The 26,971-nt window shown below is 41.5% G+C and overlaps 1 protein-coding gene across 1 annotated transcript in view; it reads left to right on the top strand.

The window, feature by feature from the left end:
- MCMDC2 (minichromosome maintenance domain containing 2) overlaps window positions 1-26,971 on the top strand; it is a 44,626-nt gene that overhangs the window by 16,188 nt on the left and 1,467 nt on the right. Inside the window, exons 2-13 of the mRNA XM_077492826.1 lie at window positions 6,978-7,108; window positions 8,715-8,774; window positions 9,430-9,625; window positions 15,482-15,604; window positions 15,700-15,807; window positions 16,349-16,477; window positions 18,465-18,702; window positions 21,279-21,484; window positions 21,568-21,728; window positions 23,272-23,451; window positions 26,159-26,298; window positions 26,450-26,559. Of these exons, the coding sequence (XP_077348952.1) occupies window positions 6,978-7,108; window positions 8,715-8,774; window positions 9,430-9,625; window positions 15,482-15,604; window positions 15,700-15,807; window positions 16,349-16,477; window positions 18,465-18,702; window positions 21,279-21,484; window positions 21,568-21,728; window positions 23,272-23,451; window positions 26,159-26,298; window positions 26,450-26,559 (1,782 nt within the window). The remainder of the gene's footprint in view (window positions 1-6,977; window positions 7,109-8,714; window positions 8,775-9,429; window positions 9,626-15,481; window positions 15,605-15,699; window positions 15,808-16,348; window positions 16,478-18,464; window positions 18,703-21,278; window positions 21,485-21,567; window positions 21,729-23,271; window positions 23,452-26,158; window positions 26,299-26,449; window positions 26,560-26,971) is intronic.

The raw sequence follows: 26,971 nt of genomic DNA on the forward strand, positions 1-26,971 counted from the left end.
ATGTGTGGAGTTTGAATGTTCTCCCTGTGTTTGCATGGGTTTCCTGTCTCCTGTCTATCTGAGGCTGGGTTCACACTTGTACGACAACCGCCCTGACATTGGGAGCTCATGTCACATGACGTGTGAAAATCAATGTTTCCCTATGTGAGCCGTCTTAACTGGTCCGACCTTGAAAATGCTCCCTGCACTACTTTGGTCCAACTTTGATCCTACTTCAGCTCATTGAATATCACTGAAGTCGGATCAAAGTCTGATCTCTATCTTGACTGATCCAACTTTTGAATGTGACTTGTGCTCTGATCTTGAAAGGGAACTCCATGTCAAATAAAAATAAAAAACGGCATGGGTTCCCCCTCCAAGAGCATACCAGGTCCTTCGGTCTGGTATGGATTTTAAGGGGAACTCCCCAAGAGCACACAACCCGGCAGATCAGGAAAGGGGGTGGGGATGAGCGCCCCCCTCGAACCGTACCAGGCCGCATGCCCTCAACATGGGGGGGTGGGTGCTTTGAGGCAGGGGCCCTGCACCCCCCACCCCAAAGCACCCTGTCCCTATGTTAATGAGGACAAGGGCCTCTTTCCGACAACCCTGGCCATTGGTTTCAGGGTCTGCGGGTGGGGGGGCTTTAACAAGGGGCCCTCAGATCCCGGCCCCCCATCCTATGTGAATGAGTATCTGGCCCCAAAGCACCCACTCCCCCCATGTTGAGGACATGCGGCCTGGTACGTTTCAAGGGGGGCACACGCTTACACATGTTAAAAAAAATGAAACTACTCAAAATCCTTTTATTCCAAAAATACTATGTTATTGTTAATATTTTTTTTTACTCTGAACTTAAACCAGATCTAGAATGTATCTGAATACCACAAACCAAAAACACTACTTAATACATTTTTTGTATTCAAAGCGAACTCACCCATCCATCCATATCGTCATGCTTTATTTTGCTGGGAAATCACTTGGAAAAACACTCCCTAGTATTTCTTGCCGTGACCATCTTGAGTAAGGGCAGATGATTCATGTAGCATTTACTTTCTGGAATCCATCTGCCCTTACTTCAGGCATGCAGACAGGAGGGTGTGCTTAGCTGAGAAAGCCCCTCCTCCCCTCCTGAAGACTCCTGGGCCATAGGACATCATTTGCATAGAAACCAGGAGATAACTGAAGAAATTGATAAAAAAAAGTGTAAAATAAGTAAACATAATATAACTTCCTACCTATTTACTAATGCTAGCAGCATAAGGATGTTGATTGGGAGATTAAAGTTTCAATGTAAAGGCTAAGTTCACCATCAGGAAAAAATAATAAATGCACCTATTTTTCCCGAAAAAAAGGTGCATTTCTGATTTTTTCCTACAGGAGTCTGCAAACCATTGTACCTGTGATCAGTGAATCGTGGGTGCAATTTCAGACTCCTGCAGACATGTTCTACAGTTTTCCGTGGTAGAAGACGGGACTTGTAGTTTCTTCATTCACAGATGAATGAATGAATGATGCGTCTGTGTGCACAGAGCCCATAAAGCCTTGCTGATTTTGAATGGGACTGCAGCTGCTGGGAGAGGAACCCCCACCTGCTGTCAAGGGGAAGGCGGGGGGGGTGTTGGAACAAGTTAAGTTACACCCTAACTAAAGGTATAATATGTAACATGTTCAAAGGGTGAATTTAGCCTTTAAAACCCTGTAAGCAAATTATTTACTTATACCTTACAGCCCCGTGGGGTTGTTTTGCACCTGCGTGGCTAGGAGAGAAAGAATGCGCAGCATGGGATCTAAAATAATAGAGCGGTTGCAGCAATCAGATCTTGGTAAATATATATCTGTGAAATGGATGAGATTGGTTAGATCAGGGCAAAGGGGGCAAAAAGAATAAAGTGGTTGTAAATCTCGGACATTAAATATGATCAAAGCATATCCTTCTATATTGTGCACTTGTCTCATTTCAAAGCACTGAGTGCAATTTCTGTCTGCTGCCTCGTTCCTCTGCTATCTGCATAAGTCATTTCTGACAGATTTTACCAATTCTAATGTCGCATACACACGACCGGACTTGGCCACACACGACTGGACTAAGTCCGTTAGTTTTGAAAGAACGGGACGAAGTTCAATAGCCAGTAGTCAATAGCTGCCCTTGCATTGTATTTGGTCCATCAGACCAGCACACAGATGAACGGTTTTCCCAATTTTTAGTCCGTCGGATAGATTTGAAACATGTTTTATTTCTAGGTACATCGGTCTTTTGGGGAAAAAAAGTCCGCTGGAGCCCACACACGATCGAATTGTCCGACGGATTCCGGTCCACCGGACCAAGTCTGCCGGAAAGTCCGATCGTGTGTACTCGGCATAAGAGATGAAAAGGTAACAGAGGAGGGAGTACACGCCCATAGCGTCGGCGGTAAAACACTGTTATTTTTAACTGAGTTTTACCGTCGTATTTGCAGCGCATATAGGCCGCTAGTGGGGCGCTTTTACCCCCAGCTAGCGGCCAAGAAAGGGTTAAAACCGCCCGCAATACGCTGTAATACAGCGCTGCCCCATTGATTTCAATGGGGAGCAGCGGTGGAGGAGCGGTAAACACGTCCTGACGCCCTACCAGCACAACGCTCCAGTTTAAAAGCTCTCTGGGCTTTCACACTGGAGACAAAGGAGCAGTAGCTTGAGGGCAGATTGTAGGCACTATTTCTAATGCTATAACTCCTGCAAAACACCCTCGGTGTGAAAGGGGTCTAAAGGTTTACAACCACTTTAACCACTAGAGATCCGCGCTATAGCCGAATGACGGCTACAGTGCGGACCTGCTTTGCCGGGACGACGTCAATAGAGCGCCTTGAGGGGCGCACGCGGCGCGCTCTGTGATCAGCGAGTCTGAGACTCGCCTGTTCACGGATCGGAGCAAGGGGTCGATCCCGACCCCTTACCACGTGATCAGCTGACAGCCAATGACAGCTGATCATGTGACACAACAGAGCCGGTAATCGGCTATTCTTCCTCCTCACGCTGACAGCGCCAGGAGAAAAAAAAAGCCGATCACCGGCGGCCGTGAGAGGGACTTCAGTTCCGATCACGGCCAGCTCATCAGTGCCCACCTGCCCCTTGCCAGTGCCACCTAAATATTAAAAAAGTGCCCCTCATCAGTGCCCACAGTGCCACCTATCAGTGCCCACAGTGCCACCTATCAGTTCCCACAATCTGCCTCAACAACAGTGCTGCACCCCAGTGCCACATATCCGTGCCCATCAGTGTCATCTACCAGTGCCCATCAGTGCCACCTATCAGTGCCCATCAGTCCCATCTATCAGTGGTATCTATCAGTGCCCCTTAGTGCCACCCATCCGTGCCACCCATCAGTGCCATCTTATCTGTGCCCATCTTTGCCCATCAGTGCCCATCAGTACTGCCTTATCTGTGCCTATCGTGCCACCTTATCTGTGCCTATTAGTGCCACCTTAACTGTGCCTATCAGTGCCCACCAGTGCCGCCTCATCAGCGCATTTCAATGAAGGAGAAAAATGACCTGTTTGCAAAATTTTATAACAAACTATTAAACATGATTTTTTATTTTATTTTTTATTTTACATCTTTTTTTGTTTGTTTAGCAAAAAATAAAACTTCCAGCTGTAATTAAATAGCACCAAAAGAAAGCTCTATTTGTCGGAAAAAAATGTTAAAAATTTCATTTGGGTACAGTGTTGTCATTCAAAGTGCATCAGCGCTGAAAGCTGAAAAATGGTCTGGGCAGGAGGGGGGTTTAAGTGCCCAGTAAGCAAGTGGTTGATGGAGCTATTGTATATGAACAGGTGCTCTGTTATTGTTCCAACTTTGCTTTGATTTTTTTTTTTTATGTTATGCATGTAGTGCCAGAGTAAAGCCACATTAACACTTTTGCATTTCAGTACAGTGCGTTGTTAAGAAAAAAAATCTGCTTGCTGCATTTTTAGGGTGCCTCCAAGCAATGCAGCTTCCACAGGGATGGGTGACAGCGCAGGCACCACAAGTACAATACATGAACTTTGCATGCTAATGTGTGTATTTAGCCTTTACATTATATGAAAGCAAAGGTTAGCAACAAAAATTGTTAATTTATATATGTTTTGTTTTTGGAAACATAATTCATATTTTTAAATAAAGTTATTTACATTTCTTTTATTTTTAATCATTTACTAGTTCAATTGCAATATTTAGTATGGTAACGTGAGTAGTTACTGACATCTAGTGGGAAGATGGCATACTAAAATGTGCCGGTCTTTTTTTTAAGTTATCTTCAGGATTTGTTATTAGGGTTAAGAAAAAAAGTGTTGAAAGAATAGGAAATTCCCATTTCTCAGTTTTTATACTGAAAATGCTAGCTCCTTTGCTGCCCTGCTGATTCTGGGGTTTTATAAAATATTTTGCTTACCGATCAAAAGTTTACAATCACTTTAAGGCAAGTGTCTCAGAAAGCATTGAGCTTGAAAATTCTGCCAGACAGCTGTCTTTTTGCAAAAGTAGTCTTGCAAAAGCAGGAGTGAGAGAGCCTCTGCTCTCCTACACATTACTGGATCGAGCTTGGGTTCAGGTAAGTGTTTAGAGGGGCTGGGAGGAGCTGCTTGCAGAATATTTTTGTTACCTTAAAGCAGTGGTCTCCAAACTGTGGCCCTGGGGCTGGATGTAGCCCTTTGCTTGCTTTTATTGGGCCCTTGGGGCACTATTCCATCCACTGACTCCAACAATGGAACAGCATTCCTGGCACAATTCCTCCTATTGATACAAATGATAGTATACAATTCCACCCAATGACACCAACAATGGAGCGTTATTTCTCCCAGTGATATCAATGACAGGACACTATTTCTCTCACTGACATATACAATATGGCACAATTCCTCCCAAAAACACAAATGATATTATACAATTCCTCCCACTGACACCAACAATGGGGCACAATTCCTTCCACTGACATCAAAAATGGGGCACAATTCCTTCCACTGACATCAATAATGGGGCACAATTCCTTCTGCTGACACTAACTGTGGGGCACAATTCCTTCCACTGACACCAACAATTCGGCACTATTCCTTCCACTGACACCAGTGTGGGGATACATTTCCTACTGATGGCACTAACCATGGGGCACTATTCTTCCAATTAACCCTAATGATGGGGCATTATTCCTCCCACTGACACCAATGATGGGGCACTATTTCTGCCACTGACATAAATGATGGGACACTATTCCTTTCACTAACACCAATGATGAGATTCTATTTCGCTCCCAAATCCAAAGATAGGGCATTCTTTACTTCTAGTGAAGCCTGGGCATTTTCTTCTCTGGCTTCCCACAGTCCGGCCCCCTAAAGTCTGAAATACAGTTAACTAGCCTTTAGAAAGTTTGGAGACCCCTGCCTTAAAGTGTTACTAAACCCACAACAGTATAATCAGTCTGTATATACAGTAAATCATGCTTATTTTGCTCACTGTGGAACCTAAGGGGATATCCTCTGCATTGAGTAAAAAGGCTGTTTGATGCTGTACATACAGATCCTCCTCTTTTTCCACTGACTCCGGAACATGTCCAGATAAGACAGAGCCTTTGGAGTCAGGCTGCACATGCACAGTTTGGTATCACTGATAACGATACTAGTATTGGTGTCGATACCAAGTATTTTCCGAGTGTATTGGTACTCCTGCAAATGCTCCCGATGCTTGATCCGATACCTGGACACAGTGTGGCGGTACAGGAAGATATAATCACCGATCTCCCTGTGTGGCTTTCAATAAAGCAGCTGACAGATGCTTCTCCTCCCCTCCCCTCCGCAGCCTTCAGCTGTTTCATTGAAAACCACACAGGGAGATCGGTGATTGTAACGTCCCCTGCCACCACACTGATCATCCTTGAGTAACCCGTGTTCTCCTCCGGCTCCCCTCTGTGTGCTCCTCTGTGCTCCTCCTGTCCATCTCCCGCGTGGGGGGTGGCGGCGGAGTATTGACCCCTTCCCGACTGTCTCCCGCATGGGGGGTGTCGCTGCCTTCCCATCAGGGGTGTGACGTTGTTTTGCCCCCCCCCCCCCCCAAATTTTGGGCACCAGCCACCACTGCTGTAGACTACAATGCACAGCCCTGAAGTGAGTATATCATAACTCTCACAATAGTAAGCACACATTAGTCAGCACAGCCATATGACTGTGTAGACAAATAGGAAGTGCAACGTAGGCTTCTTCATCCAGTAATGCCCTGTACACACGGTCGGACTTTCCGACGATCGGATTGTGTTGTCGAAAAATCCGATTGTGTGTATGCTCCATCTGACTTTTTCCTTCGGAATTTCCAACACACAAAGTTTGAGAGGTAGATCTAAAATTTGCCGACAACAAAATCCAATCGTTTAAATTCTGATTGTGTGTAAACAATTCCGACGGACAAAGTACCACACATGTTCAGAATAAATTACAAGATGAAAGCTATTGGCTACTGGCCCGTTTAAAGTCCTGTCGTACCTGTTCTACGTCACCGCGTTCAGAAAGATCGGATTTTCTGACAATTTTGTGCGACCGTATGCTAGATGCTAGACAAGTTTGGGCCAAAATCCTTCTGAAAAAATCAGATGGATTTTGTCGTCGGAAAGTTCGACCGTGTGTACAGGGCATTAGAAGAAAGAAGTGTGTCTCATTGGTCAGCACAATAAAGGGCTCACAGTGATCAATGTGCGCTTGCTATTGCCAGCATTATGACGGATACTTCTTCTGGAGCTGTTTATTGTAGTGCACGGTATATATTCTGCTACATCAGCAAAAAGAAAAAAATGGTAGAATAAATATTTTTGTAGTTTACTTAGCGTTGTATTATACTTAGATCCATGTAAGCCGTTGCTAGAAATGCTGCTTTCAGTTACTGCACACAGCTTCTCTTATGACCATGCTACCAAAGTATTGTGCTTACTCCACCCTCTTTGTTTACTCTAAATATGTCTTGTTGTTCAATTATATTTGCATGTATCCTGACAGACTCCACACACAGTTATGCAGTGTACCGATTTGTAATCTCCATTAATCCTGTGGACATCACTGAACTTAATGCCACACTTGGAAACTATATCCTACATGAGCCACTGAGAGCTTCACAGATCTTCCAGTCGGTATGGCTTGAACGTTTATTAAATATCATTGACTCGTGTAATATTGTCTACACTCTGATATACTCTTAAACTTGCTTATTCATATATATATATATATATATATATATATATATATATATATATATATATATATATATATATACATACATATACATATATACAGTGCCTTGCGAAATTATTCGGCCCCCTTGAACTTTTCAACCTTTTGCCACATTTCAGGCTTCAAACATAAAGATATAAAAATGTTATTTTTTGTGAAGAATCACCAACAAGTGGGATACAATTGTGAAGTGGAACGAAATCTATTGGATATTTTAAACTTTTTTAGCAAATAAAAAACTGAAAAGTGGTGCGTGCAAAATTATTTGGCCCCTTTACTTTCAGTGCAGCAAACTCACTCCAGAAGTTCAGCGAGGATCTCTGAATGATCCAATGTTGTCCTAAATGACTGATGGTGATAAATAGAATCCACCTGTGTGTAATCAAGTCTCTGTATAAATGCACCTGCTCTATGATAGTCTCAGGGTTCTGTTGAAAGCGCAGAGAGATGATCCCATGATCACTCTGGATGAACTGCAGAGAACTACAGCTGAGGTGGGAGAGTCTGTCCATAGGACAACAATCAGTCGTACACTGCACAAATCTGGCCTTTATGGAAGAGTGGCAAGAAGAAAGCCATTTCTCAAAGATATCCATAAAAAGTCTCGTCTAAAGTTTGCCACAAGCCACCTGGAAGACACACCAAACATGTGGAAGAAGGTGCTCTGGTCAGATGAAACCAAAATCCAACTTTTTGCCCACAATGCAAAACGATATGTTTGGCGTAAAAGCAACACAGCTCATCACCCTCAACACACCATCCCCACTGTCAAACATGGTGGTGGCAGCATCATGGTTTGGGCCTGCTTTTCTTCAGCAGGGACAGGGAAGATGGTTAAAATTGAGGGGAAGATGGATGCAGCCAAATACAGGACCATTCTGGATGAAAACCTGTTGGAGTCTGCAAAAGACCTGAAACTGGGACGGAGATTTATCTTCCAACAAGACAATGAGCCCAAACATACAGCAAAATCTACAAAGGAATGGTTCACAAATAAACGTATCCAGGTGTTAGAATGGCCAAGTCAAAGTCCAGACCTGAATCCAATCGAGAATCTGTGGAAAGAGCTGAAAACTGCTGTTCACAAACACTCTCCATCCAACCTCACTGAGCTCAAGCTGTTTTGCAAGGAAAAAAGGGCAAGAATTTCAGTCTCTCGATGTGCAAAACTGATAGAGACATACCCCAAGCGACTTGCAGCTGTAATCGCAGCAAAAGGTGGCTCTACAAAGTATTAACGCAAGGGGGCCTAATAATTTTGCACGCCCCACTTTTCATTTTTTTATTAGTTAAAAAAGTTTCAAAAATCCAATAGATTTCTTCCACTTCACAATTGTGTCCCACTTGTTGGTGATTCTTCACAAAAAATAAAATTTTTATATCTTTATGTTTGAAGCCTTAAATGTGGCAAAAGGTTGAAAAGTTCAAGGGGGCTGAATAGTTTCGCAAGGCACTGTATATATATATATAATATATTATTTTATTTTATTTTTTATTTTTTTTTAGGTATGTGATGCTGCAATAAGAATCCTATCCTTGATTGAACAGTACCAGACTGAAGCACAGGTAAATAATCTGCTCTGAAAATCCAAAGGGCTGGTGATAAAACAGAAAATATTCAGCATGGACTCATTAGAAATGAGTGAATCAATGTAGCTGCTGTATAACAAATCTCACTACAGCAAATCCATATTGTGGAAGCTGATGAGCTAACAATGTGTGAGACCTATAGATGCCTACAGACTGTGACTGCTGGGTGTACAATATGTTAGGCACAGCGACCAGCAAAGATTTAGTGAACACTGATACATGCTTTCATTAAGTTTCATTCGTGCTAATTTTTAAAGTGACCCTGTCAATGTGCCAATAAACATTGTTCCTGTAAAGAAAAAAAGTGAACACGCTTGGATCCCCCTCTGTGCGCAGAGGTTCCTTCTACTGACACTACAGGATCTGGCAGTGATGTAGGGATTGGTGTGAGGGACCACTGAGCAGAGCAGGGAACCAGGAGATCAGCCCCCTCAGACAGGTCAGCTTCTGAAGAAGCTTTAATTGGGCATTTCTCTTCTGTCTTCTCATGCTGTTGATCTGTAGCTGTTTCAAAGTGAGTTTCTTTGTGACTTTGACACAACACCTAAACTTGAACTTTAAACTTGATTCTTCTATCTTTTTGTAGGGCTTGTAACAATGAACAGGCTAATCTTGTGTACTTTCTCTGCAGATAAATGTAGTCCTGAAACTAACACACTTGCCTGAATTGCCTGGCTATCGGTTAAGCCTATGCAACTTCCCCCTGGACTACAAGTCTCAAAGACTTTATATGATAGAAGGAACAGTAACTGCAATATCTACGGTGACAAAGTACACTCAAGGAGCACAATTTCTCTGCTCAGAAACAAGGTGTCCTTTCTCTCAAGGTAGAAATTCACATATCAGTCTATTTTATTCACAAAAAATGTATAATTTTCGCTTCTCAGTCAGTCCCTCTTCACAGTCGTCCAGTAATTACTTGCTAAAATCTGTGCACTATTAGTATCCCAGTTGACTAATCTTTCAACACTTAGGACCATAGGTGTGCACAGCCTATTGCATTAGGGTGTGCACCCCAAAGCTCAAACACATATGCATGTATGTTGATGCGTGTGCGCGTGTGTGTGTGTGTATATATATATATATATATATATATATATATATATATATATATATATATATATATATATATATATATCGATAGATAGATAGATAGATATTGACAGTGTCAGTAGAGCAATGGACAGTGTCAGTAGGGCAGAGATTGGTGTCAGCAAGGCAGTGGCTGGTGTCAGTTGTTTTTATGTTTTTATTATTTTATTTATTATTATTTTCTACTATTTTATTTCTTTTATTATAATTTTTTTAGGAGCCCCTTTAAGGGGCTTTGGTAAAATATAAGGAGTCTAAACAGGGGGAATCTGCACCACGTGGGGTGATTAGGGTGTGCCCGGGCACACCTACCACAGCCTGTGCGCACGCCTATGCTTAGGACTTTGCCAGTAACATAATATTCAGTGAGATCTTTTGTTAAAGCAAAGTAAACTATATCTGGGCACCACAAACTTAAAATGCTGTTTTATACATTTTTAATCCAAGTGAAGAGAACTTAAGGTGTAAGCACTACGCCCACTGGAACACACACATGGGTGCTAGCCCTGCCTCGTCTCTGTGGTATATAGTCAATGTAAGCTGCACCAATAATGGTAGTGATTAAGCACATCTCTGTTGTGTGAAATGCATCTACCTTGACCACTACTGGTGTCTGCTGCTGTTATTTTGGATGTTCCAATAAACCTTATTTGGAGCCCATGTAAGGTGCAGCTGTTTTTAAAGCCACGTACACACGTAGCGGTATGTCCGACGTACTTAGTCTGGCGGACTTCCTGCCAGACTGTCCGTCAGACTTTCCGAACGGGCTACTTGCCCACACATGGCACTTTTTGAGTGGACTAATACGGCGTACTATGTCCGCCGTACTATCCGCCCTACTTTTGAAATGAACGGACTCGCCCACACACGCAGAGGAAAGTCCGCTCATTTCGAGCGGGTCTCCAGGTAGGCGGGGCCCGCGAAGGAGACGTCGCAGGCCCCGCCGCCTGGTATGGACTTAAAGGGGAACCCCAACGCCGAAAAAAATCGGCGTGGGGGTCCCCCCCAAGTCCACAACAGACCCTTGTCCGAGCACGCTACCCGGCTGGCCAGGAAAGGGGGGCGAGCGAGCGCCCCCCCTCCTGAGCCGCACCAGGCCACGTGCCCTCAACATGGGGGGTGCCTTGGGGAAGGGGGGGCCGCGCGGCCCCCCCACCCCAAAGCACCTTGTCCCCATGTTGATGAGGACAAGGGCCTCTTCCCGACAACCCTGGCCGTTGGTTGTTGGGGTCTGCGGGCGGGGGGCTTATCGGAATCCGGGAGCCCCCTTTAATAAAGGGGCCCCCGGATACCGGCCCCCCACCCTATGTGAATGAGTATGGGGTACAATGTACCCCTACCCATTCACCTGTAAAATAAAAGTACAAAAAAAACACAACACACGAGATAAAATACTTTATTGCACAGCTCCGGGGGTCTTCCGTCTTCGGGGGTCTTCTCGCCGGACTCCTCCGCTATCTTCTTGTAGCTCTTTTGCTAGCAGAGGAGTCCGGCTTTCTTCCTCGCCGCCGGCCTCTTCTTCCGACTTCGGGGGTCTTGTCCCCCTCTTCGGTTCTTCTGCCGGGCCACCGCGCCTTCTTCTAGCTCTTTTACAGGCGGTGGCCCGGTCTTCTGTCGCCACCGCCGCCTTCCGTTCTTCTTCTTCTTCTTCTTCTCCAGGAGATGTTGACTCGACGATCTCTCCGGCCGCAATGCCAGGGACGTGCTGCGCTGCCACTTATATAGGGACAAGGGGCGGTGTCACATGGCTTTATGTCACATGGGTTGGTCACATGGATTGATGTCACATGGCGACAGTCCCAGCATCCTCCGGGACTGTGACATCGTAAGGGGGCGGGGTCACCATGTGATATATATATATATATATATATATATATATATATATAGCTAGCTATATTTCTCTTTTTTAATAGAGCTTGCAGTCAGTGGTAGGAGATTGTGAGTGCTGTCTGCGTGCTCTGAACCCAGTATACACCGCTATATCCACCTATATAGCTAACTATCTTGCTCGTTTTAAATAGAGCTTGCAGTCAGTGGTAGGCGATTGTGCGTGCTGTCTGCGTGCACTGAACCCAGTATACACCGCTATATCCATCTATATAGCTAGCTATCTTGCTCGTTTTAAATAGAGCTTGCAGTCAGTGGTAGGAGATTGTGCGTGCTGTCTGCGTGCTCTGAACCCAGTATACACCGTCTGGGTGATGCCATCAGCCCAATTTTTCTGCCCCTGTTTAACAGGGGCATTTAATTACAATTTTTGATGCAATGCTTTGCAGCAGGGCTAATTCCTGCACTAAAACTAGAGTATATGGGAGAGGTTGCAGTGTCGTGGCACCAGCACCAGTACCTAAGGCCCAATTTTTCTGCCCCTGTTTAACAGGGGCGTTTAATTACAATTTTTGATGCAATGCTTTGCAGCAGGGCTAATTCCTGCACTAAAACTAGAGTATATGGGAGAGGTTAAGTGAAAAAATTTGTTGCGCTAAAAAGCAAAATCAATCTATATAAAACAAAAATAGCTGCTAACACAAATATTGCTGGAAACAATATATAAAGATATATGGACAATGATATAGCGCTCTATTCAAAACAAACAAAATATATAAAAAAGTTCATAAACAAGAAAATAGTGAATGGCTTCAAAATACGATATCCTCAGATATGATGATCACATCCAAAGGCAGAAGAAGGAATAGTCATAATCATGCCCCCCATAGTCATGCCCCTGAGGACGCACGTTGGTGGCGAAACGTCGGGCGTTTTTTGGGACCTGGTGACATCAGAAGGAGCACAGGAGTGGTCTTCATTCGTTCTTTCCATCTGTAGCCGATTGTCATTTGATGCCTGTATATCTCATCTTAAATGTGAGTTCAACTACGGTTTTAGAGAATAAAAAGATTATTGGTTTATCAGTATATCTGCGCAATGAGGCCACTTTGTTTTATGTTTTCTATGGTTTTTGGGAGGACTGTTGGTCTGGAGATTTAAGCAGTTCCTGGGAAGTGAAGTGCCTACTAAACAGAAATAAGAATCCTCTTTTCCCATTGGACGATTCCCATTGAGATGATTGCGCTTCTGTAGACGAAGGGAAATCAGCATAGAAAACTGCCTCCCCCTTGGTGATTTACTACATGCGTTTTTATCTGTACATCTATGGTAAGAGTCAGTGTTTTTGGGTGTTGGTGACGGTTCCCCTCCTCCTCTGCGTATGAAATGGATTATGACTATTCCTTCTTCTGCCTTTGGATGTGATCATCATATCTGAGGATATCGTATTTTGAAGCCATTCACTATTTTCTTGTTTATGAACTTTTTTATATATTTTGTTTGTTTTGAATAGAGCGCTATATCATTGTCCATATATGGGAGAGGTTGCAGTGTCGTGGCACCAGCACCAGTGCCTAAGGCCCAATTTTTCTGCCCCTGTTTAACAGGGGCGTTTAATTACAATTTTTGATGCAATGCTTTTCAGCAGGGCTCATTCCTGCACTACAACTAGAGTATATGGGAGAGGTTGCAGTGTCGTGGCACCAGCACCAGTGCCAGCAGCCCAATTTTTCAGCCCCTGTTTAACAGGGACATGTAATTACAATTCTTGATATAATATTTCCCAGGAGGGCCCGTTTCTGTGCCCACCCAGAGTAACTGTGAGGACTTATAGTGTTGTGTCACCAGCACCACAACCACCAAAGGTCAATTTTTCTACCACTGTTCAACAATGGCATGTAATTACAATTCTTGATATAATCTTTCACAGCAGGGGGCTCCAGCGCCCACCAAGAGTCACTTTGAGGGCTTACAATGTTGTGGCTAAACCAACACCAACACCAAAACCCTTCCCTATGTTTTCCAAAAAGCTTAAAAATAGTTTTTTTGACTGGAGCTACACTTTAAAAATGTAGCAGTTGAAAACAGGTTACAAACAGATTCAACTTAACACAACAAACCTACACAGTCCCTGTCTTGTTTGCACCGCCTGTATACTGCTGTTCTGAGTATGTAGGGCCTGGGGGCCACACGTATTTCCTTTTTTTTAATATGGGTACGGGGTTCCCCTTAATATCCGTACAAGACCCAAAGGGGCTGGTAATGGGCAGGGAGGGCTACCCATGCCATTTTTCTCAATTATTTTCAACCATATTGCAGGAACCAGATATAACATTAAAACCGCAAGCAGTTTTAAATTACGTTATTTCTGTTAAATGTCATTTTGTGCAGGGACTGTTCTAAACACGGGAAACACGTGTCACTTCACAGGCATACCATAGACACCCCCCAGGCACGATATTTAAAGGAATATTTCACTTTAATCGTCATTAAAATCAGTGCTCCCGCCAAAACTGACGTTTTTAAAACTTTTTTTTGCATTGACCCATGTCCCCTGGGGCAGGAGCCAGGTCCCCAAACCCTTTTTAGGACAGTATCTTAAAATACAGCCATTAAAATTAGCACTTTTAATTTCGAACGTTCGAGTCCCATAGACTTCAATGGGGTTCTAACGTTCGTACGAATTTGGGGTCCATTAGAAAGTTCTGGTGCGAACCGAACCGGGGGGGTGTTTGGCTTATCCCTACTGTAGAATATCAGTGCACTGTACTATCAAATGCCTATATCAGAGTACTATACTGGTATAGGATGATATTAGTTCACTGCACAATAATATACCTCTTCTATAATACAACTCTGTGTGCTGTCCTGTAAAACTATTGTATCAGTGTAATGATTTGTAATATACCCCTCTCTGTACCTATTGTTGTAAAAGCAATATATCAGTGCACTGTGATATAATATGCCCTTGTGATCCATGCTGTAATACCATCATATGAGTGCCCTGTGCTATTATATGCCGTTGTGCACAATTCTATAATATCATTAAGTCAATGCACTGTACTATAATAAAGCTCTCTCTGTGCTATTACTACTATGATGTTACTGTACTATGCTGTACACTGTACCAATATAGTGCACTGTGCTATAATATGCACCTGTGTGTTGTACTGTAATATTATAATATCAGTGTATTGTTTTGCAATATACCTCTCTCTTTGTGCTGTGCTGTAATGCCATTATATCAATGCACTCCACTAAATAATTATTTCCCTAGAGACCGTGCTGTAGTTATAGCAGACCACTGTGCACAAGGCTGCTGATAAAGGGGTACAGGAAGCAGTCCTGTATCTGGCTATGTCTTGAGAGAGTAAGCAGGGGGGCACAAGCCCAGCAGAGGCTGACTATAGGCATCCTTAGTGCACCATCATTTCAGCAGAGTGCAAGAGAACAGCAAAGCGTCAGTCCAAATCTTTCTTCTGCTTACCTCCTCTTCCCACACTATGGGATGGAAGGGGCCCTGACAGGTAAACTGTAAGGGGCCTTATGATATTTAATTGCAGCCCTGCACCTAAGTACTGGATAATATGTCTTTACTTTTGCCAGGATAGGAATAAGGAGGTGAAGATACTGGATGCAGGAATGGGCAGGCAGCATTTAAGTGAAGATGCTGCTTTGCCTAGCAAACACAGTTTTGCTTAAAAAATAAAAATGTTCAACTTAATGCACTTTACTAATTATATTATTATGATTATGTCAATTAGATTTTCAGTATATCCGAGTCCACATACCTGGGGCTACAGAATTAGCCACTGTAGGACAAGACTTTATGTGCGATTTATGTTCGTCACCACTAAAGGAAGACATGAAGTATAGAGTTCTTGGTGGTATGTGCTATGGTTTAGAATTTGTATTTCACATAAGCCTAAATATTTGTCTGTAGACAAAAAAAATAAAGTTAATTTTTTTATATTGTACTCAGATAAACAGGTGGTTGAGTTAACAGATGCAAAGTCATTACATGTTCTCCAGGGACAATATGCAACCTATGAGAAAAGCCGATTCCAATCATATGCTGTATATGTCAGAGGTAACGTCTTTTGTATTTATTGGCCCTTTATGTTCCCATTAAAAATAGTAATCACCATAAGGGTCCTTTCACACCAGATGTGTTGGCACAATTATTTCAGCTCATGCCAAAGCAAGGAGCTTTAAAAAAATAAGAGATGTGAATTGGAGCAGTTCCCACTGATGTTAGTGTAAGGAAAGCATAGTGATGCCTGTTAGCACAACACAACGCACATCAGCGCACAGGTAAAACAGGAGACCCACACAAGTTTGGCCCCTCTGCCATGATGTAGACCCTTTGCAGGTTCCATAAAGTAAGAAGAAAAGTGCACGTTAAAACACGACGCACAGCAATGCAGCATGACAGCATATGTACATTTGCACTTAACTTAACTTGCACTTAATGCACACATTGTGGTGTGAATGGACCTCATTAAACGTACATTACATTAGGTTACCTGCATTTTGAACTTCTTTTTTCTGACTGCAAGTGTTTTAATACCTACACTGAAAATTCGAAATCACGTCATCTAAATAACATGTTTGTTTTCTTTTTCTTGTAGATGAGTTAATTAACAGGATGAAAATAGGGGGAAGGTATAGAGTAGTAGGAATTCCAGTATGTGGGCCTGATGGTTCTCAACTATCTTTTTGCATAGAAGCAAATAATATTCATCAGTACATATCAGAGAGTAAGTGCAGTACCCTCTAGGAATACAGTACATCTTTTCATCTTTCATACATATATATATATATATATATATATATATATATATATATATATATATATATATATATATATATACAGTATATCTTCTAAGCCAAGCTAAAATGATTCTGTCAGTGAGAAAGAAGATAATTAAAGAATGTTTCTTATAACTATGGTCATATTCCTATGGTATACTTTGTGATTTTAGACTACCTGGTTTTTTTTTTGTTTTTTTTTTTGTTTTTTTGCTTGAGGTGGTTGTAGCTGTATTAGTGCACTTGCAACCAAAACAATTTAGTACTGTCTGTGATACCTTTTTTATTTGCACTAACATAGAATTTTTCAGGACAAGCTTTTGGGATATGTCCCCTTCTTCAAGGGTAAAGCAATATTATGCTTGGACATTGAAGAAGGGAACATAACCCGAAAGCTTGTCCTGAAAAATTGTATGTTAGTGCAAATAAAAAAGTATTACAAACAGTACTTAATTGTTTCTGTTTTTTTTTTGTATTCTGTATTTATCCAAGGCAACAAACACAGTAATATAGAAATACAGACAAGTATTACATATCAAAATTCCTTGATTTGGAGAGTCTAGGATCATATTATGCAACAGTAAATTGATCTCAACTAGAATGGTGGTATCATTACAGATAGGACTTTACACCTTCAGTACTGGCCCTGTGCTTACTTTGGGAGGTCACCCTAGAGAGCTAGGTTCCCATTATTTCTTTGCATTTAGCTGAAAATTTGAATTGGGTCTAACAGGACCATGTCTTATGAAAACAGTCCTCCTGCTTCCTAAAAAACATCATAAGGTCTTCCATTTACACAGTGTCCATTAGTGTTTTAAACCATTATTATATTTTCAGTGAGATGGGATATGGGCCCTGGCAGCATCTTATTATAATGAATTACCAACAAATGGTGGTATTTCTGCTTTGTTACTGAACTGAGATGTAGTAGACATGCTGCTAGATTGTCTGCAAGGAATAGTCCAATAAGTTCTGAAATTAAGTGATTCTAAATCCATACCTTGTAAAACAACACATTCCGTTTAAAATAGAAAAGAAAGGCAAAACATTTGTGTAGAGATATATAAAAATAAAAATAAAACATTATAAATACATTTTCCCCCTTTTTTATAAGTCATCACATTCCCTTTATACTCAGGTGCATAAGGGCTGGGTGAGGAGAAACACCAGAACACTGAGCTTCCAAGTCTGATCTTTGGAGGAGAGCAGGCTGGGTTTCCAGAACAGCTAGAGAACTGACCGCAGTTTGTTCTCCTGCTTAGTGTGGACAGTTTTTAATAGGAAAGCAGAGGGACTGGCAGGAACACCAGGGATTTTCACACAAAGAAAGCAATACAAGAAGAACAGAAGACTTTTTCATACAAGTACCTGGTACAGCAGGCACGTATCAGGAACATGAAATGTTGAGTTTCCATATTCTTTAAGGCACAGACATTGAACCAGAAAGGTCAGATGTGTGGGCTTGAAAAAAATATATGGAGCAGCGTACCCCTAGAACCCCTGCATCTCCAGCAATTAGAATTGACATTCAAGAACATTCAGTCTAGTCTCACAGGGACATTATACTATCTGGTTAGCAACTTATAACCAGACTCCTGGAGCCTGAATGAGATGGAAGATTTGTGTGCAAAATGGAGAGCATTCTTGTATTTGCTTTTTTTTTCCTTTTCCTATTGCCTTTTCTTTTTCCTCCAACCTTTTTACGGCATGAGACCTGAGTTCTGGCCATAAAATATTGGTGTAACTAGGTGCTTAGGTGTATAAATGTCATCATTTTAGCTACCCAGACAGACTTGGGCACTTGTGGCTGCTTTAAACTGAAAGGTCAGTTGGTGTTATCCTTTATGAGCAAAGAATGTCTTGTACAAGGACTTTTGTGGATGTAACAACTGTCTACCTTATGGTGATATCTTTATATCTTGATTTTTCTGTTAGGTTCTCTGACCATAAGTGAGCCACTTCGAGAACTTTATGCAAAGACCTTTGGTTCCCCATGGATTTTCACAGGAGTACTTGCAAATATCTTTGCTTCACAAGTTGTCCCAGTGGGGACATACAATACTCTTAAACTCTGCCTGCTACTCAGCCTTGTACAAACATGTAATGAAGATGAAGACATTGGAAATACCATCGACCTTTTGGTAGTGACACGTGAGACACTAATTGTAGAGAGGTATTTTAATTAAACTCTATCTGAACCCAAAAACAAAAATTTTATATATTGCAGGTTTGCCAATCCATAGTTGTGGTGGCTGCATTAGTTTTCTTTTTCAAGATTTTTTTTCTTTATTTTCACTTGGTGATTCTGTCAATAACACATGGGTTGATTTACTAAAACTGGAGAGTGCAAAATATGGTGCAGCGCTGTATATAAAATCAATCAGCTTCTTCAATTAACTTTGACAGTAAGGCCCCTTTCAGGCAGAGCGAATCCACTCAATCTCTCCACTGAGCCGGCAGATGATAGGTCCGTGTCCGCTCCGCTATGCAGAGTGGACACAGCTCGCTCTCCTCTGTGTGGTTGTCAGATGGAATCTGATTGCATGTCCATTTCCATCTGATTGTCATCTGATTCGATACGCCTGACATATTCGCATCCGTCTGTTGTTGGCAGACACATGTCCCCTGGCATCTGCCACCCCATAGAGAGCTATGGATGGTCTGATCAGGTCCGCCTTATAAAAACAAACAGGTGGACCCGATTGGTCCACGGGTGTGATGGGGGCCTAAAACCTGGAAGTTGATTGATTTTTATGCAAAGCTGCACCAGATTTAGCACTACCCTGTGTTAGTAAATCAACCTTACACAATGCTCACTCCCTCTTTTGTATAATAAAAGAAACAGAATAGGACTACAGGAATGCCCCGTTTTCCTCCTCTCCATAACACAGAAGGGTGTGGTTCTGTAGTCTTTGAAGATAGCTGAGAATAATGTAGCTGATATTAGTTACAGGCATAGGGCACAAACAAGTTCTCAGCTAACACATTTTCTGAAAAGATCAACAGGTATTTTTTGCACATATCGAACAGATATAACAAAACACTTTCAATCCTATATTTAACAGATCAAATGGGTATAAATAAGAGAAGTTCGTTGTTAGGATTTCATTCCCCCTTAAAATGTACATTGAAAAAAATGTTTATCCCATGCAATTTAAAACCCAGCTCCATCTTTTGGCATATCTTATATTTTATAGGAAGTGGTTTTTGTTTTCCTTATTTATTATGGTCAGTGCATATTAATAATACCTAAAAAAGTAAAAGGAGAACTATAGGAAAACCTTTTTTTTTTCAATTTTGGATAAAGTAAGGGAGGGTTATAACTCCCCTGTCAGTTTTATTTTTGCCATGTTTATCCCATTGGAGAGCTTTACCTTCACTTCCTTTCATAGCCAAAACAGGAAGTAAGAGGAAATCCCTGCAAATTAAGGGAATTTCTTGGGTACCCCCAAGTCTCCAGAACTAGTGTCCCCTTTGGAAGATTTCCCCTCTGTTCCTGTTCTGGAGAAAACCCCAAATTAGCAATTTTCTTTTCTTTCACTGTCAATAATAATAGTAAACAGGATAAATAGAGAAGGTGAATCTCCCCAAAGGGGACACAAACAGCAATAAAAACTGATGAGACTGTTGTAATCCATCGCCCCCTGTCCAAAACAAAAACAAAAAGTTTTGCCTTTACTTTACTTTAAAGTGGTATTAAAGGTTCAGCTTTAAAAATAAATAATAACAAACATGCTATACTTACCTGCTCTGTGCAGTAGTTTTACACAGAGTAGCCCCGATCCTCCTTTTCTGAGGTTTCCCCCCGGCACTCCTACCCCCCCCCTTTGACCAGTGCCCCTAATAGGAAGAAACTATCTATAGGGGAACTGGTGTGTGCTCACTCCTGAGCCCTGCTCTATGTGCCCATAAGACACATAGGGTGTTATTTACTAAACGAAAATCCACTTTGCACTGCAAGTGCACTTTGAAGTAAAGTTGCTGTAGATCCGAGGGGGACACGCAAGAAAAATAAAAAACAGCATTTTAGCTTGTACATGATTGCATGATAAAATCAGCAGAGCTTCCACTCATTTCAGATCTACCCCTTAGATTTAGAGCGACTGCACTTCCAAGTGCACTTGCAGTGCAAAGTGGATTTGCCTTTCATAAATCACCCAAATAGAGTTGTGGTTCAGCCACGCCACTGCTCTCTCCTCATTGGCTCAATTGTTGTGATTGACAACAGTGAGAGCCAATGGCTCCCGCTGCTGTCTAAGCCAATGAGGAGAAGGAGTCCTGGGACAGCCGAGCCTTGTGGGGGAGCCTGCCTGTAACACTCCCCCATCTTAAGCTGTCCCTCGAATTTCCAATGTCTCCGGAGGTAGCCGGATTGGTGGGCAGATCTGGGGGTGTGGCTGTCTCCTCCACTCCTCCCACAGACTCCTTCACTCTGGCTGATCCCACATCTGAAGGAGAAAGAGGTGAGGACACTGCAGCCCGAGTGTCTTCATCTCTGGGCATGCTGTAAGTTACTGCATATATCACTACATAAAGTCCTAACCTAGCACTATAACACCCCAGCCTGCCCTATTCATTTCATTTTTTTGTTATTTTCTTTCAAAGAAGTTTCAAAGAAATTTAGTTCATAAAAACTTTCTGTCTAACTCCTGAATATACTCACTATTATTCATTTGCACACTTATTCATTTTACAACAATGGGGAAAAGGTGTAACAATTAAAAAGAGCAGATAACATCTGTTTTTCAGACTGATGAGTTACAGTGTGGGCCTTCTACCACGTGGAGTGCGACATACACCTTTCAGTGACATCTTTGCTACTGTAAGAAAAGATGAACATGGGACAGGGACTGCTATTATCCATGCTGGCAGTGCTTTAATGGCAAAAGGAGGAGTCTGCTTTATTGGAGATATAAATTCAAATAAAAAAGACAAGCTTGACCATTTAAAGTCCGGTAACTATAAAATAATAACATTAAACTCAGTTCCAGCGATCCCTTAATCAATGATGAGCTGCTAATAGTGCTTTTTGTCATAGTTTTGGAGAGTAGAAACATGGTTGTGTTCATACCTGGGAAGAAATATGGAATAGATGTGGATCACCAGATATTTATACCTCTTCAGTGTAATTTCTGGGCATATGCAGATTTCTCTTTTAAGAAGTGCAATCCGAGAGAAAACACCTTTATTGGACAGATGGTAAGTAAAGTGAACAATGGTTTGCAAACAGCACATACACACAATAAAAAAGAATTATACAAAAAAAATTGGTAGCTAGTTATCAAAAAGAGGGACTGCAAGAATTCAGCAAAATCTATATTTACAAACCTGGTACTTGATAAAAGTCTGAGTGCACAGAGTCATCTAGCACATCTGTACATGCATCAGGGAACACTAGAGTCAGCACTATAGTTTCAACACTCCCTAAAGGGATCTAGGCCTCTAGGATCTTCCTTCATTTAAGCTCTAAAACATAGACTATCTATGCATATTATCTTAAACAGTTTTATTGCAGATCTGTAGGTGCTTTGGACCTGTAGATAATAATGTTATTCTTACCAGGTCTCTTGCTGGACTTTTTTTTAAATTGAGTGCTAAATGAGGGGGGTAGCATTTACTTCTGTAGCACTGACCTCAAATGAGCTGCTGTATTTTGCCAGGCTCTCCTGCTTTCCAAACAGTGATCTATCCTGGAGCTGAACTTAGATGCTCATCAACCCACCAGCAGTAGCAAACAAACAGGCTTCAAGGACTCCAATTGTTATTTTTGCAAAAAATTATTGCCAAGGTGTCTAAGGAGAGAGGGTTAGCGGTAAAGGATACCGTAAAACAACAAAAATACATCAGACCTTCTTTATAGCATCAAACTGTCCAAAGACATGCAGGTAGGTTAATTGGCTTCTGTCCAAAATTGGCCCTAGTATATGAATGGGGGACCTTGTATTGTGGGCTCCTTGAAGGTAGGGACCAATGTGAATGTGCAATGTACAGGGATCAGCACAATTGTAGACACTCACTCAGGTTGAACTGGATGGACTGCTGTCTTTATTCAACCTTACTAACTATGTAACTATCTAAACTTGATGGTGGTTCTTATGTCTCAGCGGTAACCTACCAGTTAGAAATTAATCCTTTAGAAGCATCTAATTGGTGGTCCTAAAATCTTCAGTAGCATTCTTCCAAAAACAAAGGATACTTTAAATACTGGTATTTATGGCCCTAGTTACAGCAGTAGCAGCCTGGTTCTTAGGTCCCAGGCAAGCAATCACAGATATCTTAAGGAGCTGAGAGCTGCGGCCTGCATGCAATCTCTATCTGGCAGAAAGCTTGCCCTAAACTTTCCTGGACATTCTTATGTATAGCAGATCCCTTGGAATATGATCCATCAGGCTGCCATTTTCTTGATTCTTCAAGCCAGCTCAGATTCCTTGAGTCTTGCTACAGGCTAGCTTTAAACACTAAAATTTGTTAGGAACATTCCAGTTTATGTCAAGGTTTCTACACTATAATCATATGATCAGCCTCACAGTTATAGTAAGAAACATTACATCCCAGCATACTTTTGGATGTGCAATATCTGACCCAATTACAGTGCACATATTACAAGAAACGTAAGCAAATTCCAGGGAAGCTATATAGTATATTTCATGTCAGAGACATGTGGATACATTTTTAAATCTGTTGTATGGTTACCATAAAAACGTATAATAAATTAAGTGAAATATTCTCATTACGTATTCAGGATTTAAGTATGATACCAATCAACGTCATGGATGCATTTGGAATGTTGGTTTACTGCAATGAGTCATCTCTTAGTCACCCAACTGTGCCTCTTGTACAACACAGCCTACTAAGGGCAGTAAATCCTGGATCGCCTCTCTACCCTGCATCTGAACAGTTCACCACACAAGACTTTGAAGAGGTAGGTAGCACAAAATCAGCAATTTATGCATCTATCATTTTAAACATTATTACTACTTTGTTTTTTATAACTGATGTGAATGTTAAATGTTACAACATAACATATTGGTAACTATCTATATGAAGAGAAGAACAATACATCAATAACATTAACTTCACTTTTGGTGTAAAAAAAAATACCAACACTGACAATAGCCTGTACAGCAAAACGCAGTGTTTTGCCATGCAGGCTACTGTGAACGTAGCCTAAAGATAACATCAAATATACGAGGTATGTCCAGAAAAAATCCAGCCTCTGTTAATATAATGAGAACGGTTTGTGCATCTTTGATGTAACCTCTCAGCCAAAGAGAGTAAACTGGAATGCACATGCGTGAATAATGATGACTTTGACTTTAATAGTCAGTGGGGGCTCTAGATGCCATTAGGTGAGCATGTGTACTGAGTGAGTAGAGCAACGAATCTGCATCAAATTTTGCGTTATATTTGAGCATTCCTCTGCAGAAACTATTTGGATGATTCAGAAGGCTTTCGGGGATTATGCAATAAGTGCCATGCAGATAAAAGTGTGGCACAAATGCTTCAAAGATGGTCGAGAATCTGTTGAAATTGATCCATGTTCTGGAAGAACCAGAGAATGTTGCACGTGTTTTGACTACAACCAACAAAGATCAGCAACTGACAGTGTGAGAACTAGAAACTGATCTGGGAATTTTAAAAAAACGCTGGGTCTAAGATTTTGATGCAGGATCTTGGCATGAAACCTGTTGTGGAAAAATGCCTTCCACAGCTTTTGCTACGAGAGCAGAAGAAACATCATGCTGCAGTTGCTAATGACTTGCTTTAAACTGCTACCAATGAACCAGATTTCCTCAAGAAGATCATAACCAGAGATAAATTATGGGTCTACGGCTATTATCCAGAAATTAAGTCCTAGTCATCCCAATGGTTGGTTCTCCACTCCCAAGAGGGCAGGGCATGGCAAAGTAGCAGCAAGATCAAGACCATGTTAACTGTGTTTTTTGATTGAGAAAGTGATTCCAGTAAAGGATTTTGCAGAGTGTTTTGAATAGTAGAAGAGATGCTGGGAGAGGTATGTGAGGTTTCCTCTATCTTGTATCTTCTTCAATAAATGTTTCTATTTTTCATATTACACAACTGGATACTTTCTGGACAGACCTCTTATGTACTTATTTTGTGGTAAATGCATGCTAAGATTGCATTTCCCAGAGATCACCCTTTGACAATACCTTCATCTTTCCTTCTCCCTAACATCTCTGTTCAGGCTTAATCCAAAATTGGCATCTACTGTCGGGTCGGAATCTGGCCACGTATGTAAAGTTTTCTTTTGTTCACCCCAGGGGCTGAACTAGGGAAAGCTATAGACTCCCCTATCCAGAGTAAATGGTATACATGAAGGAATCTCCTGCAGCTGGCTATTGTAGTCTGACAGCTGCCTCCTGGGGCTGTCAGAATACCTGAACAGTCACTGTAGTAGATGGGCTGTGGTCACTGTTTCACAGTCAGGGATTAGGCTCAGAGACCAGTAGCTACACTAGCAGAGAGGCTCCCGCCAACCAGCTGGATAAGTACATAAGTATACAAGTTTTGGTTATGAAGGAATCTCCTACATCTGCCTATTGTATTCTAAGAACTGGCACCTGTGGCTGTCAGAATATCCCAACAGTGGCTGCAGCTGACAGGCTGTGGCCAATGTTCAGCTGTGTCATGAGGTCAAGCACCGGCCAGCTGGATATCGTAAGTATACAAGCAAGTAAGCCTGGCAGATGGCACGATTAACCCGAGGTGCAGGATTTAAGATCTAACTAGTATTCACCAAAGCCACTGATGGTGGGGATGGGCTTTGCTGTGTGTTAGTACCATGTCACAGTCCTCAGGATCAGCCCACCAGGAGGAGAGGAAGCCAGGGCCCAGTAGCAGATGGGGATCAAGCAGAAGCATAGTATTAGTCAGCAAAAAAGTCAAAGGTTGGTAACAGGTGGTTGCAGGTTGGGATCAAGCTTAAGCAGAGTCAAGGAACAAGCCAAAGGTCAATAAAGATAGTAGTGGAGTGGAGATAAGGACAGTTACAGGTAGGCAAAAGAGCAAGATATTGGCTGGAGAGAGCACAATAATCTGGAACAAAAGTACAAAGGCTTGGCTTAAGTTCCAGGAAGGAACAAGGATTTCAAGGTTCACCACCAGGAATAAGGTACAAAAAACGATTATGCAAGGGATCAGACAGGATGCTGTCCAGCATCTCTGGTGCTTCAGCAAGAAGAGCTGCTCTTGGATGCAGCAGAGGTTGTGGGTTCAGATCCCACTCTTGAAAAGCTGAATTTTTTTCTGTCCAGCTCTTTTTTGTTTTCCTAATTGAAGTTTGTCAAGCCAGGTGCTCTTGGCATGGCCACCAACAGCTTGAATTTCAGCTGAGTCCTTTTGCCTATGCGATTAAAGAACCCATTCTTGCAGAGCTTGAGGTATTTCATTGTATTAGTATTGTTTTACAGATTATCACATTCTATTGTCCTAGATTGTTGGCAAAATTTAGGTGGTTGTGTTGGTAGTTCACAAATATAGAATGTTTCTTACAGCAGACATTTTAGTTTATAAACATAGAAATACAGGGGTATGCCTGTATAACACTACTAACTTAATTACTACTCTGCATTTGTTTAAAAATAATTTGCTGTGTTTTACTTGTTTAGCTAATTTCTTATGCAAAGAGTTTAAAGGTGACCTTTAGCCTTGAGGCTGAAACATTACTCCAGAGTTATTATTTGGCAAGCAGGAGGATAAGGACAGACAGTAGTGGATCTAAAATTTCAGCATCAGCACTGAGACACCTGTGAGTACTTTAGTATAACATAAGCACCTCATAGTACATTAATCATATATGTATATGTGGAAAAAGCAGTGCTTATTGTGAAGACAGAGGATAATTACAAGAAAAATTAGATTTAATCCTGCATCCAATATTAATCTCTTTTTATTTTTAGTTCTTCAATGGCAGAAGCACACGCAAAGTTAAGTTTGAGAAAGGAAGTGACAGAAGAAGATGCTTTGGTTGCCATTTTATTATTTGAAGCTTCTCTTACTCTGAAACACGGTAAATGTTTTTTTTTCCTCTGCAATTAATTTGATTATAAAAAAGTATAAAATATGAATATCTATGATATATACAAGATAAGGGTTAAATATTTTGAAGGTAAATGGGTTGAATATGTATTATTTCCTTCATTCGCAGGGTCCTGTTACTTTACTGCTTAAAATTATACTAAAATCTTGTTTAGACACAGGAAGTACTTGCTGAAAAAAAGCTTAGCATGAAAAATTAAAACAATTGCAGCCACCAAATCTACAGACTGCTTAACCACAATATTCTGCATTTTAGTTTTTGGAAATAGATTCTCTAACTCTTTCACTCACCATAAGACACTTGTATGACTGTGCCTAGGTAGCAATAAGCTACAGGAGCCAACGGTTCCTTGGAGTCTCTTATAAAATAGCAAATGTGACTT

The sequence above is a fragment of the Lithobates pipiens genome, unplaced genomic scaffold (assembly GCF_037356315.1).
Source record: "Lithobates pipiens isolate NorthernLeopardFrog02 unplaced genomic scaffold, aLitPip1_a1.2 Scaffold_19, whole genome shotgun sequence".
NCBI lineage: Eukaryota > Metazoa > Chordata > Amphibia > Anura > Ranidae > Lithobates > Lithobates pipiens.